General features: G+C 46.4%; 1 protein-coding gene across 1 annotated transcript in view; it reads right to left on the reverse strand.

Annotated features, from left to right (window-relative positions):
• MOXD1 (monooxygenase DBH like 1) overlaps positions 1 to 13,799 on the reverse strand; it is a 95,364-nt gene extending 81,565 nt beyond the window's left edge. Inside the window, exon 1 of the mRNA XM_032791597.2 lies at positions 13,527 to 13,799. Within this exon, the coding sequence (XP_032647488.1) occupies positions 13,527 to 13,784 (258 nt within the window). The 5' untranslated portion in view covers positions 13,785 to 13,799. The remainder of the gene's footprint in view (positions 1 to 13,526) is intronic.
• Between the last annotated feature and the right edge of the window lie 1,266 nt (positions 13,800 to 15,065).

Consider the following 15,065-nt stretch of genomic DNA (forward strand, 5'->3'; position numbering starts at 1 on the left):
TTGTTTCATAAAGACAACAAGAGTGCTATAAATAAGGATACGATTTGATCACGGCGGAAATGGAGGTCACTGATTCTGTGACTTTCTGGGACCTCCGGGACTTCTTCCACAGTGGCAGGACTGAAGCAGCTGTCAGCCCCAGATCAGCCTCAAGCAGCAGCCCCAAGGTTGAAGCTGTGGCTGAGATTAGGTCAGCCCCCTCTGGGATTACAGAAGTGGTGGTTAGGTTAGCCCTTGCCGCAGGAGCAGTGGTGGGGCTGAAGTGACTGCAGGCAATCAGCCCCAGGGTCACCGGAGCAGATAGCTGAGGGTCAGCCGTGGGCCACCGGAGCAGTGGTCCTTAGGACTGATGGAGCAGCTGGCCAGTAGGCTGACTGGTGGAGTAGTGGCCCCCGGGCCACTGGATCAGTGGCCTCAGGGCTGAAGCAGCAACTCAGGTTGGGTCAGCCCCCGCCGCAGGAGCAACAGCAGACATGGAGCAGCTGCCGGAGGTCAGCCCCTGGCAGCACTGTGGTTGTTAGCCCTCTTCTCCCACTTCCCCTCCCTCTTCCACGCCCCTGTGTTTTTACTAAAAGTCAGCAGGCATCCAACAATTTTTGTTTATTGCACGCAATCTGTCCCTGACTTTTACTAAAAATATCCATAACAGAATCTTATCCTTAATTATAAATAACAAAATCTAGGTCTGCAAGAAAGAGGGGCTACTGAACTAATCTCTGCTTTTGTACTTGGCTTTTCTCCTCCTCATCCTATCAGCTGTAGTTCTGGGAATGAAATCTAGTAGCATCCAGCCAGTGAGATAAGCACATAAGAATCACCATACTGGGTCAGACCAATGGTCTATCTAGTTCAGTCTCATGTCTTCCAACAGTTGCCAATGCCAGGTGCTTCAGAGTGAATTACCAGAACATGGCAGTCATCAAGTGATCTGTTCCCTGTCATCCTCTCCCAGCTTCTGGCAGAGAATAAGGACACCAAGAGAATGGTGTTGCATCCCTGACCATCTTGCTTAATAACCATTGATGGATGCATCCTCCATGAAATTACCTAATTCTTTTTTTAATCCACTTATAGTTTTGGCCTTCACAACATCCTTGGCAATGAGTTCCACAGGTTGACTGTGTGTTGTGTGAGATAGTATTTCTTTTTCTTTGTTTTAAAGCTACTGCCTATTAATTTCATTGGGTGACCTCTGGTTCTTGAAGGAGTAAAAAAAAACACTTCATTATTTACTTTCTCCACTTATTCATGATTTTATAGACCCTTTGTCATATTCCCCCACCCTTCAGTTGTCTTTTTTCCAAGCTGAAAAGTCCAAGTCTTTTTAATCTCTCCTCATATGGAAGCTGTTCCATACCCCTAATGATTGTTGTTGCCTTGCTCTGTACCTTTTGCAAGTCCAATATATCTTCTTTGAGCTGGGGCAACCAGATCTGCATGAAGTATTCAAGATGTAGCCATGCCGTGGATTTATATAGTGGCATTATGATATCTACTGTCTTATTATCTATCTTGTTCGTAACATTCTGTTAGCTTTTTTAACTGCTGCTGCACATTGAGCAGATGTTTTCTGAGAACTATTCACAATTATTCCAAGATCCCTTTCCTGAGAAGTAACAGATAATTTAGCCCCCCATAATTTTGGGTGTATAGTTGAGATTATGTTTTCCAATGTTCATTACTTTGCATTTATCAGCTTTGAATTTCAATTGTCATTTTCTTGCCCAGTCACCCAGTTTTATGAGATCCCTTTGTAAATCCTTGCAGTCTGCTTCGGATTTAACTATCCTGAGTAATTTTCTATTGTTGTAAGTGTTGCCACTTCACTGTTTATCCCTTCTCCAGATTATTTGTGAATATGTTGAACAGCACTGGTCCCAGTACAGATCCCTGAGGAACACCTCTATTTAACTCTTGCCATTCTGAAAACTGACCATTTATTCCTACCATTTGTCTCCTGTCTTAATCAGTTACTGATCACTTAATCCATGACTGCTTACTTTACTTAAGAGCCTTTGGTATGGGACCTTGTCAAAGGCTTTCTGAAAGTCCAATACACTATATCCACTGGATCACGCTTGCCTACATGTTTGTTGGCCTCCTCAGAGAATTCTAATTGATTGGTGAGGCATGATTTCCCTTTACAAAGCTATGTTGACTCTTTCCCAACAAATTGTGTTCATCTCTGTGTTGGATAATCCTGTTCTTTACTATAGTTTCAACCAATTTGCTTGGCCCTGAAGTTAGGCTTACAGGCCAGGATTGCCTCTGAACCCTTTGTTAAAAAATTGGTGTCACATTAGCTGCCTCCTAGTCATCTGGTACAGAAGCTGATTTAAATGATTGGTTACATACCATAGTTACTAGCGCTGCAATTTTATATTAGAGTTCCTTCAGAATGTCTGGGTGAATACTGTCTGGTCCTGGTGACTTACTACTCTTTAATTTATCAGTTTGTTCCAAAACTTCCCCTATTTACAAATCAATCTGGGACAGTTCCTCAGATCTGTCACCTAAAAAGAATGGCTCAGGTGTGAGAATCTCCCTCATTCTCTGCAGTGAAGACTGATGCAAAGAATTCATGTAGCTTTTCCACCATGGCCTAATCTTTCTTGAGTGCTCCTTTAGCACCCCGGTTTGTCCAGTGGCCCCACTGACTGTTTGGTAGGCTTCACATTTCTGATGTGTTTAATTAATTAATTTATTTATTTCGCAGTTGGATTTTGTATCTTTTGCTTGTTGCTCTTCAAATTATTTTTCGCCTGGCTAATTATGCTGCAGTGTCTCCTTATGTCCCAAACTCAAGCTAAGAGGGACTTAATAGTCATCTGGAGATTTTTCCACATTGCAAGAAATGTCTCCAACAAAGCACCAACTGAAATATGTCAGGGTGGTACACATTTTGTATCTCTTCTTTTGCTGCCTTTCAACTTGTTTTCTAAACACTTTTTTGTTGCTGTTGGCATGAGTGCACTTAAAAGCAGCATATCGTCAAGCAAAGAGAATGCTCACTGTTTTCTGTCTTTTAAAATCCATTCCAAGCATTTTCTTATAAACAAATAAGCTAACTCTATGAGATACATTTGATAACAGATATTCTTTAGTTTGGGTGAGAGTTAACAAGCAAGTCTGTAATGAATAATGAAGTACTTTTAAGTGACACACAGCCCCTATTCACTAATGATTTACACCCTGAGTAAGGACTATTTTTGTGTAAGTTCAACAGATGAATCTTACAATGCAACCCTCTTGTATAACTTGCATAAAATAGGCATTCATCAAGGAGGATTACTCCAAATGGGTCTCTAAACTGCTACGTGCTGCGTGTCAGGATGCACAATTCCAGACAGGGGTGGAGACCGAAGGAGAAGGCTTGGATTTAGCATGAAAATGCATGCTGTGTCAATTCATGAGCAAAAATGAGAGAGGTGCTTTTTTAAAATATAGCTAGATGCAAAAGTTAAGGCTGCCCCAAGCACTTTCATGGCTTGTAATCCAGGTTGAAAGTGACCTTGGCAATATTACAGGGGTAACATTTTTACACACATGAGCTGTTTAACAGTTTCTCTAATGGAGTCACAAGGAGCTCTCAGCCTTCCTACATTGGGCACCATTGCTTTGTTTCACTGTTTGCTGTTTTTTAAAAAAAGCATGTTCATTGTAGTCCTGTGCAATCTGCAGCTATGCCACTGCAATGCTCTCTGCAACATGGCAGAATGCTTGGCTGTAGCATTCTTATTGATAAAGCAGGAGAAGAGGTGAGGAACTGGGGTTATCTGTATCTCTCTCCTCTTTCTTGTTTTCCTGGCCCTCATACAAGTACATTATTAAGTATGCTAAAGTGACCATGCCATAAGACTTGTTCTCTGCACCCTCCCAAAATTGTTTACTAGGCTCCCACTCTAACAGCTGAACTCCTGAAATGCTTGGCCACTAATGTATTATTGCCCCATCATTCAAATTACTTAGCCACACTTTTTAAAATCATGTTTCCTTCTATTATATAATTATACTCTTCAGCCTGACTGATCTACAGTACTTAGAGAGAGTTAACAGAACTGTCTTTCAAGTCCTTTTAGCGGCTACCCCACCAGAAATCCCTTCTGTTGCATTAAGGCTCAGGTGTCATTTAAAAATCTACAAAGTAAAATCTATGTTGAATAGCCAGGATTTGAAATGCTATATTAATATATATAAAGGAAAATGCTTCTTGGTGGTAGGGTGGTGACTGTGGAGTGCACATGTAGGGATGAAGCGCGTATTCCAGGCAAAAGATTTTTTTTCTGCTCTCTGGAAACCTCTGCAGTCTTCTTCCACCCCACTGAACTGATCTTTCACAGGGTAATAAACAGAACCTGGTTTTACAATTATTGACTGAAGTAGTTTTGCTATGCTTATAATGTCTCTTCTCAAACAATGACCACTCTCTTCCTGTAACACTTTCTTTAAAAATAGAAGGGAGGACAAAGAGGGTTAAGGAAAAAAAAGATAAGCACCAAAACTGTCACAAGGGACCAGTGATTCTGAGTGCCCACTTTGAATTTGAGGAACTGTCCTAAATTGAGGTGTTAGTGGAGGAGATTTTGGAGCAAGTTGATAAATAAACCAGTAATAAGTTACCAGGACCAGATGGTATTCACTCAAAAGTTCTGAAGGAACTCAAATATGAAATTGCAGCACTACTAACTGTGGTACATACCCATTGCTTAAATCAGCCTCTTTCCCAGAGGACTGGAGGACAGCTAATGAAATGTCAGTTTTTAAAAAAGCTCCAGGGGTGATCCTGGCAATTACAGGCTGGTAAGCCTAACTTCAAAGTCAGGCAAATTGGTTGAAACTGTTGTAAAGAACAGAATTATCAGACACAAATGTCCCTGACATGTTGGGGAAGAGTCAACCTGGCTATAGTAAAGGGAAATCATGCGTCAATCTATTAGAACTCTTTGAGGGAGTCAAAAAGCATGTGGACAAGACAGCCTCTGACAAGGTCCCTCACCAAAGGCTCTTAAGCAAAGTAAGCTGTCCTGGGATAACCCTAAGCTGTCCTCTCATGGATCAATAATTAGTTAAAAGATAAGAAACAAAGGGTAGGAAAAAATGTCCAGTTTTCACAGTGGAGAAAGGTGAGTAGCAGGCCCCCCAAATTATCTGAACTGGTACCGGTGATGTTCAATATATTCATAAATGATCTGGAAACGAAGGTAAACAGTGAAGTGACAAAGTCTGAAGATGATGCAATTACTCAAGGTAGTTAAGTTCAGTGCTGACTGTGAAGAGTCACACAAAACAGAGTGACTGGACAAGAAAATGGTAGACGAAATTTGGTGTTGATACGTGCTAAGTAATGCACACTGGAAAACATAATCCTAACTATACATACTGTGACAAAGCTCTGTCCTTGTCTCCATGGGTCCTGTGTTTCCTGGCAGATTTTGCTAGCCTGAGAAGCTTACTGTGACCCTCCACATAGCCCTTCTCTCTTTAGAGGCAAAGGTCACAGCCTACTGAGCCATTTTCATCATAAGCTGGCAAGGGAGGTGAGGAGAAGCTACCCTCCCTTGCAGAGTCTCTGTTGTCTCCCAGTCTCAGTGATTAATCGGGGGCAAAGGGGAGAGCCCAGGCCCACCCTCTACTCCAGGCTCCAGCCCAGGGACCCTAATAGTATCAGCTACTATGGTAGCTGACCTTTTAGAAATAGAACACGTACAATTCCCTAAGCCACTTCCCCACAGCAGCCCCCACTTCCTCAAGATTCACTTCACCCTTACCTCAGGGCCTCCTTCCTTGTGCCTGATATGGTTTGTACTGCTCAGTCTCTCCAACAGTGCAACTTCCTCCTACAACTCCTGACACACGTGCCCACCTGACTAACTGAGAGGCTTTTAAATAGTTTCAGTCGGTCCCTGATTGGCTTCAGGTGTCCCAATCAACCTAGCTGTCCTCTCTGCCTTCTGGAAAGATCTTAATTGGCCCCAGATGTCTTAATTGACCTGGAGCAGCTGCCATTTGCTTATCCTGGTAACAGAGATTTTTTTATCCTGTGGCTAATATATCTGTTTCCCATTACTTTACTATAGTCATCTGGCCTTGCCCCATCACAATACAAAATGATGAGAACTAAATTAGATGTTATCACTCAAAAAAGAGATCTTGGAGTCCTCAGGGTAGTTCTTTGATAACATCCACTCAATGTGCCTGAGCAGTCAAAAAATCTAACCAAAAACGTATCGATAATAAGACAGACAATATCATAATAATACTAATATGTAAATTTATAGTATGCCCACATCATGAATTCTACATGTGGTTCAGGTTGCCTCACCTAAAAAAAAAAAATATTAGAATTGAAAAAAAAAGTACAGAAAAGGGCAACAAAAATGATTAGGGGGATGGACTAGCTTCCATATGAGGAAAGATTTAGACTGGGTCTGTACAGCTTCAAAAAGAAATGACTCAGGAAGGATCTAATAGAGATTTATAAAATCATGAATGGTGTGGAGAAAGTGAATAAGGAAGTGCTATTTACCCCAACACAGAAAGCAAGAACTAGGGTCACCCAATGAAATTAATAGGCAGCAGATTTTAAACAATCATAAGGAAGTGCTTCTTCACATAAAAGACAGTCAACCTGAAGAACTCATTGCCAGGGGTTGTTGTGAAGACCAAAACCATAAGTGGATTGAAAAAAGGAATTAGATAAGTTCATGGAGAATAAGTTCATTAATGGCTATTAGCCAGGAATGCAATCCCATGCTCTGGGTGCCCCCAAGCCTCCAACTGTTGGATCCTGGTGCTGGGTAACATGGAATGGATCACTCAATAATTGCCCTATTCTGTTCGTTCCTCGAAAAGCATTGGCCACTGTCGGAAGACAGGATACTGAGCTAAATGGACAATTGGCCATACTGGGTCAGACCATTCTTATATAAGACTCTGCTCCATTTTACAGAAAAGTTTTAGGATGCAGCACTGGGGAAAGGATGATGGAGAAAATGTGATGCTGAATACATACTGGCATTTCAGCAAGACTCTATTTCATACTGCAACAGAATAAGTCATTCCACTTGGCATAGCACAGGTTTATGAATAAAATGTTCAGTTCCAAAAAATAGTAGGAAGTTGCTAATAATCACTTTTTCATCTCAGTTGTAATTTATTGTGCATGACAGTGAACACAATCTTTTAAGATTTACTGGAATACTGCATAGAGTTCTGGTGTTTACATTTTAAAATGGATGTTGAAAAATTAAAAAGGGTGTAGAAGAGAGCCACATAAATTATTTCAAAACTGGAGAAAATGCCTTACAATTAAAGACTTGAAGAGCTCCATCTATTTAGCCTACCAGAAAGAAGATTGAGCAATGACTTGGTAACAGTCTATAAACACCTTCCTGGGGAGAAAATACCTGGTACTAAAAGGCTCTTTAATCCACTAAAGAAAGATATAACAAGAACCACTGACTGAAAACTGAAGCCTGACAAATTCAAAGTAAAAATAAAGCATGCATTTTTAACAGGGAGGATTATTAACCATTGGAACAGACTACGAAGGGAAGTGGTCTTGAAATCAAGACTGGATGCCTTTCTGGAAGATATGCTTTAGTCAAACACAAGTTCAATTCAGGAGCAACTGGATGAAATTTAATGGCCTGACTTATACAAGTCTGTCTAGATCAGGGATGGGCAACCTCTGGCACACAGCTCGCCAAGGTAAGCAGGTAAAAGGTTCTATAGCCACATAAATAAGAAGAAAACAAAGAAAGAAGAAGTGGGACCGCTATACACTGAGGATGGAATGGAGGTTAAGGATAACCTAGGCATGGCCCAATATCTAAATAAGTACTTTGCCTCAGTCTTTAATAAGGCTAATGAGGAGCTTAGGGATTAAATGGAAGGAGATAAAGCGGAATGAGGATATGGAGGTGGATTGTACCAAATCTGACGTGGATAGCCACTGGAACAGCTTGTGGGACAAAAATCGGAGGGCCAGACAATCTCCATCCAAAATTTAAAGGAACTGGCGCATGAAATTGCAAGCCCTTTGGCAAGAATTTAATGAATCGGTAATGGGGGGTTGTACCGACGATGGAGAATTGCTAAATAGTTCTATTTTCAAGAAGGGAAAAAAGTGATCCGATAACTATAGGGCTGTTAGTTTGACATCTTAGTAGTAGGTCTTGGAAAAAAATTGAAGGAGAAAGTAGTTAAGGACATTGAGGTAATGGTATTGGGAAGATTACAAGACGGTTTTTACTAAAGGTAGATCGTGCCAACCAACCTGATCTCCTTCTTCGAGAAGGTGACAGATTATCTAGACAAGGAAATGCAGTAGATCTAATTTACCTCGATTTCAGTAAAGGCATTTGACACAGTTCCACATGGGGAATTGTTAAATTGGAAAAGATGGGGATGAATATGAAAATTGTTAAGGTGGATAGGAACTGGTTAAAGGGGAGACTCAACGGGTCGTACTGAAGGGTGAACTTCAGGCTGGAAGGAGTTACTAGTGGAGTTCCTCAAGGATCGGTTTTGGGACCCAATCTATTAACCTTTTATTACTGACCTTGGCACAAAGAGCGGAACGTGCTAATAAAGTTTGCAGATGAACACAAAGCTGGGAGGTATTGCTAACCAGAAAAGGACCGGGATATCATACAGGAAGATCTGGATGACCTTGAAACTGGAGTACAGTAATAGGATGAAATTAATAGTGAAAAGTGCAAGGTCATGCATTAGGGATTAATAATAAGATTTTAGATATACATTGGGGACGCATCAGTGAAACAACAGAGAGGAGAAGGACTTGGAGTATTGGTTGATCGCAGGATACTATGAGCGCAATGCAATATGGCCGTTAAAAAAAGCAAATGCGGTTTTAGCATGCATCAGGCGAGGTATTTCCAGCAAAGATAGGAGGTGTTGTACGTTATATAAGCACGGTGAGACTGCATACCTGATAGTGTGTGCAGTTCTGGTCTCCTGGCATGTTAGAAAGGATGAATTCAACTGGAAGGTTCAGAGACGGGCTACTAGGATGATCCAAGGAATGGAAGACCGCCTTATGAAAGGAGACTTAAGAGAGCTTGGCTTGTTTAGCCTGCCAAAAGAAGGCTACGGGGGATAGCTTGTTCTATATAATATATCAGGGGATTAATATTGGGGAGGGAGAGGGAATTATTTAAGCTTAGTACTAATGTAGACACAAGACTATGGGTATAAACTGGACATTAGGAATTTAGGACTTGAAATTAGACGAAGGTTTCTAACCATTAGAGGACTGAAGTTCTGGAACAGCCTTCCAAAGGGGAGTAGTGGGGCAAAAGAACATATCTGGCTTTAGCACTAAGCTTGATAAGTTTATGGAAGGGATGATATGATAGGATAGTTTAATTTGGGCATTGATCTGATTATCAGCAGTAAGTTGCTCAATGTCTGTGATGGGATATTGGATGGGATGGGATCTGAGTTACTGCAGAGAATTCTTTCCTGAGTGCTGGCTGGTGAGTCTTGCCCACATGCTCAGGGTTTCGCTGATTGCCATATTTGGGGTCAGGAAGGAATTTTCTTCCAGGGCAGATTGGCAGAGGCCCTGGAGGTTTTTCGCCTTCCTCTGCAGCGTGGGGCATGGGTCGCTTGCTGGTGGAATCTCTGCAGCTTGAAGTCTTCAAACCACAATTTGAAGACTTCAATAACTCGGACATAGGTTAGGGGTTTTTATAGAAGTGGATGGGTAGGGTTCTGTGGCCTGCTTTATGCAGGAGGTCAGACTAGATGATCATATTGGTCCCTCCTGACCTATGAGTCTATGAGCACCCTGGTAGGCCGGGCCAGTTTGTTTACCTGCCGCATCGTCAGGTTTGGCTGATCGCAGCTCCCACTGGCTGCAGTTTGCCGCTCCAGGCCAATAGTGGCGGCAGGAAGCGGCGACCAGCACATCCCTCATCACTTCCCAGAGCCCTCATTGGCCTGGAGCGGTGAACCATGGCCAGTGGGAGCTGTGATTGCCCAAACCTGATGACGCAGCAGGTAAAAAAACCGGCCCAGACCGCCAGGGTGCTTACCCTGGAGAGCCGTGTGCCAAAGGTTGCCAATCCCTGGTCTAGATGATCCAGTGGTCCCTTCTGGTCTTAAACTCTGTGCATCTAGGACATACATTTCCAGATAACTAAACTGGTCTCTTTTGGTTTTGTCTTTTATTCAGAGACAGATTTTCTGTAAATCTATCTTCAGTTTGAAAGATCAAAGAAAATCCCTTTTTACCTGAAATTATTAGTTAAAATATGCCTGTACTTCATGCAGTAAAATAACAAAAAATTCCAAATGTTAAACATGTTACTAGTATTCCAAAAATTAGTTTATTTTAGAAAATCTGATTATTGATTATTTGATTATTGAGTTGATGCAACAGAGAAATTTTAGAACTTGGTTTCTACTGCTGAAGTTTTAGAGATGCCATATGCTAAAAATAAAAGCACCTCCAATTTGTATGAAGTCATTTCAATGATCACATACTTCCAGTAAATCCTGGAGGAGAAAAGAAAGCCTACAGTTAATACTCCTGGGGGAATTCTGCACCATTGCACATGTGCAGAATTTATGTCCCTTGTAGATTTTTTGCTTCCCTGCAGAAAAATTACTTTCTGACAAGGAAGCAAAGTGAAGCCACAAGAGTGGTCATATGACCCTCCCCAGCAGTATGTTTCGGGTGCCCAGGGCAGCCAGCAGAGAGGCAAAGCACTGTGGGGCAGGAGGCAAGACTGCAGAAGACCTGGCTGGTGGCTCCTAGCCTGTGCCTGGCTCAGCTGCTACTCTGGGCTGGAGAGGATGGGATTTCCTCTTCTGCTGCACGATATCCAGCGCTGGATCAGACCCATCTCCAGATTTCTCCCCCAGCTGCAGGAAGCTCTGCAAACTTCCACCTCCGCCACTGCTTCCTGCACCCGTCGCTCCTCAGCTGCAGGGGGAGGGATCCCTGTAAAGAGAGCTGCTCCCCCATCGCCCAACCCCCATGCATCCAGACCTCATCATACTCAGACCCTCCCACTGAGCCTCACCCCCCCAACACACTCAGAACCCCCCCGAGGATCCCCACGCCCCCTGCACCTGGACCACCCTGATGAGTCACCCGCACCTGGATCCTCACCCCACTGAGCCCCAACCATTTGCACCTGGATCCCCACCCCACCGAATCCCGCTCCCCCAGCATCTGGTTCCCCCCACACCCAGACCCTCTCCCCCCTGTTGAGCCCCAACCACCTTCACCTGGACCCCCCTGCAGAGTCCCCTTACCATTGCATCCAAAAATAACCAACAATCCCCTCTTCATCCACATCCCCTCTGCACTCAAATCCCCCACTGAGCTGTCCGCACCCAGATTACTCTATACAGAACCCTCTCAACCCACACCTGGATCCCCCTACACTAAGCTCCTCCACACTTGGATCCTGCCTTGCTGAGCCTGCCTGCCCACATCAGGTGCACATGGCATAGAGAGGCAGGGCCCTAGGATGTTTCTGGGGCAGGCCCAGTCCTTGCAGTCTCAGGGTTGGGTGCACGGCCAACTTTAGGCCTATTCCACCAATTCCCCCGAATCGGGCCCCATGCCTAAGAGGGCCCGCACCCAGTGAGAATCCCTTCCCTGGCTAGAGGCGCCTTTTTAATTTTTACTCACCTGGCGGCGCTCCGGGTCTTCAGTGGCACTTTGGCGGCAGGTCCTTCGCTTGCTCTGGGTCTTCGGCGGCACTTCAGTGGCAGGTCCTTCAGTGCCGCTGAAGACCTGGAGCGAGTGAAGGACCCGCCGTGGAAGTGCCACTGAAAACTTGGAGCACCACCTGGTAAGTACAAGCCCCACGTGGTTTTTTTTTGTTTGGTTGTTTTTTCTTAAGTCATCCCTGCCAGGGCCCTGCCAAAACTGTCTGAATTGGGCCCCACACTTCCTAAAGCCGGCCCTGGTTGGGTGCAGCCTCACTGCTGAGTCCGTGCCCAGGGGGAGGAGGGGAACTGCACAGTATTCTCCCACTTCTGTGCAGCCAGTGGCCTGTATTTCCCCAATGTCATGCTGGAGCCTCCACAGTTATTTGACAAACAAAATGTGCAGAATTTTAAAATATTGCGCTCAGTATTTTTAATTTTTTTTGGCACAGGATGCCCTCAGTAGTATATTATAATGCTTGATTCTTCCACCCTTATTTGCTTTGGCTACTACTTTACTCCATGAGTAGTCCCTTTAAAATCAATGGAGTTACTGGGAGAATAAATTACTCTTCAAGGCAAGTAAGAGTGGCAGAATCTGGTTCATCATTTGTTGATACCAGGCTTCATTCTCCTCTCACACCAATTTTACATCATCTAACTTCATCGGGTTCAAACAAAATAGTTCCTTCAGATTTACACTGTTGTGATTCGATTGCTTTTCCCATGGCAAAACTGGCATCTGATCAATTTCTAATAATTTTTTATACATTTCTATAATACCAATTAAGTTAGGGGGAAGTGATCCTGGACTCCTGTTTCAAAGCCAGGCCTCTTAGCATTACCTAGCAAATGTTTCCACCAGACTTATATTAAAACAAGAGGCCTGGAGAGTTTCACTGAAACCATCTTGGGAGCTTGTCTTACTAGGAGGTACATTCTGCAAGTACAAATACTGTACTCACATAACATAAAGTTGCTGCTGTTGAACCCCCCCTTGTGAGAACAAGGTCAAACGATTACTGTCTGCTCCCAGCACATAATGGCATGAACAGAGATGGGCAGAGACAGCTTATGCTCCCGTTGATGAGGCTGGACCTGGGGCTAAAAGTTGGGGAAGCTACATCCCGATTACAAGGAGGTCATAATGTCGGTAGGGTCCCCTAGATAGGCTAGAAAGGAGAAATTCCAAGAGCAGGAAGATTATAATACAGGAAGCCCGCGCCTCCCGCCGGAAGCATAGTTAACAGTCGCTCGGTTAACTGTTCGTGGGCAGCAGTGTGCCAAGGAAGGCGCATCCCGCTGAAAGAGGCTCCGCCTTTGCACTTCACTTCTCCAGGCACAGAGCTCAGCCCCGAAACGCAACGCGGAGAAAGCGGGGAAGGGGGAGAGAATAGGGTTGTTATCTAGTCTTGATCCGGGGTGGGTGGGGGATTCACCCTGACAGCTTTAATAGAGGAAAAGCGAGCAGAGGGACAGAAGAAGGGTCACACAGAAAGGAAAGGAAAGAAAGTTCTAGCGAAAGGAAAGGCTGGAAAGCCTAAAGCGAGAGGAGACCCGGAAAGGCTGGAAAGGGCAGGGAACGACCGAGCGGTAGCAGAGTTCAGCGAAGGGAAGGGAAGGGGAGGCTCGCAGCGCAGGCAGGGCACAGCAAGCGGGGTGTGCGGAGGGAAGAGGAGAGACGCCGAGGCGACAGAACTAGAGCGGGCGACAGAACTAGAGCAAGGGCAGAGCGTGACTGGGTCCCCAGCGCTCCGTCTCCTCCCGCTGCTCGTAGCCTGGCTGGTGCGGGGGTCGTCGACCAGGTGCTGGGGCGGGGGCGGCGCGGTCCTTACCTGCAGGTAGGGCTTGCCCCTGGCCACGCCTCCCACCACGATGTCCGCGGCCGCCATGGCCCCGGTGGGGGAGAGCCCGAAGCCCACGTAGCCCTGGGTGCGCACCTCCAGGCGGAAGGAGATGCTGCTGCCCTGGTGGCCCCACAGGAGCCGGTATCCGGCCGCCCCGTCCAGGACGGCGCTGTGCGGGTAGCGCCCGGCGGCCGCGGTGGCGGCGGGGAGCAGCAGCCCCCACAGGAGCAGCGGCCCGAGGCGCATCCTTCCCGGGCGCCCCTCGCTCGGGCACGGAGAGGCTGGGTACGGAGACGTTGCCGGGCTCCAGCCAGCACCTCTCAGCGGCGCTGGGCTCTGCTGCTGCAGCCGTCGCCGCGCGCTGCACTGGGGGGCGGCGGGGGGGTCCTGCTCAGCCCGCCCTCGCTGCGGGCGGCACCAGCGCGGCCAGCCCCGGCTGGGAGCAGGGGGAGCAGGGGCCTGGCGGCGGGGGGCGGAGGCGGGTCACTGAAGGGAGGAAGGTGAGGCTGGTAGGGGCGGGACGCAGGGGTAAGAGGCAGGGCCAGGGGGGAAGGGGTCGGCACTCGGAGGGAGGGAAGGGTCCTGGAGAACAGGAATGGGGGCGAGAGGGGTTCAGGGGAGAAGCGGCGGGGGGACCACGTGGGGTTTTGTCCGCCTCCCTTTGGTTCGGTGAGTCAGGAGCCCCAATCCCCGCTCCATCCCCGCGTGAGCCCCTGGTACACCGGCCGGCTGCGCCTTCTCCTTTGGGAGGCGCCCGGCGGCCAGGACACTCCCGCCAGTGTCGGAGCAGCTCGCAGGCACCACAGCGGCGAGAGCCACCCTCTTCGGCTTGACAGGGCAGATCCCAGCCTCCCGCAACCGTGGCGCCTGCCCAGGCCCGCTCGGCTGGATGGGTGACGCTGTGAGTCGTTGCTCTCAGCTCGAAACCTCCTGCTTTACACAGGAGCAGCCCCTGGGCCGGCCATACACTTTCCCCTGCTCCTGCTAGTAGCTTGTGTGTAACCTCATCTGACCCCGACAGAGGGCAACCGCGGTGAACCTCCGGGCAGGTACTGCCGGGACTCCTGTAAGGCACCACCTCGTGTAGATGGGAGCACTGCATTTCCCCTGTAACTTGTTAAGAGATCGGGGGCTTACTCCTCACTTCTTAGGGCTATGGCAAGTGACGGAGCAGCTGGGAGGAAGGTGGACTCTAAAGGCGCACAGCGAAGCTATGCCGTGGCTGGTGCTCAGCGGGTGCGTTCGCCCCCACGCAACAACGCCAGCTTAAAATGTGCATCTAAATATCACTATAGTGGCCCCATGAGAAGCTTGTATATAGAAAGTAGAGAAGATGCAAGGTGGAGAGCACGGCTCTTATGCACAAGGCGAAGGCTTCTGTGTTTGAATGGCAAACACATGCCCCTACTACCCTGTACGCATTTGACGCCTAATTCGTCAAGAAAACTTTAAAGGACAACTTGACATGCCCTTGGAAAGGTGCGCAGGTTGAATCATATCATGGCTTGACGAAGTGGCAGAAGCAGA

Source organism: Chelonoidis abingdonii, chromosome 3 (assembly GCF_003597395.2).
Source record: "Chelonoidis abingdonii isolate Lonesome George chromosome 3, CheloAbing_2.0, whole genome shotgun sequence".
Taxonomy (NCBI): domain Eukaryota; kingdom Metazoa; phylum Chordata; order Testudines; family Testudinidae; genus Chelonoidis; species Chelonoidis abingdonii.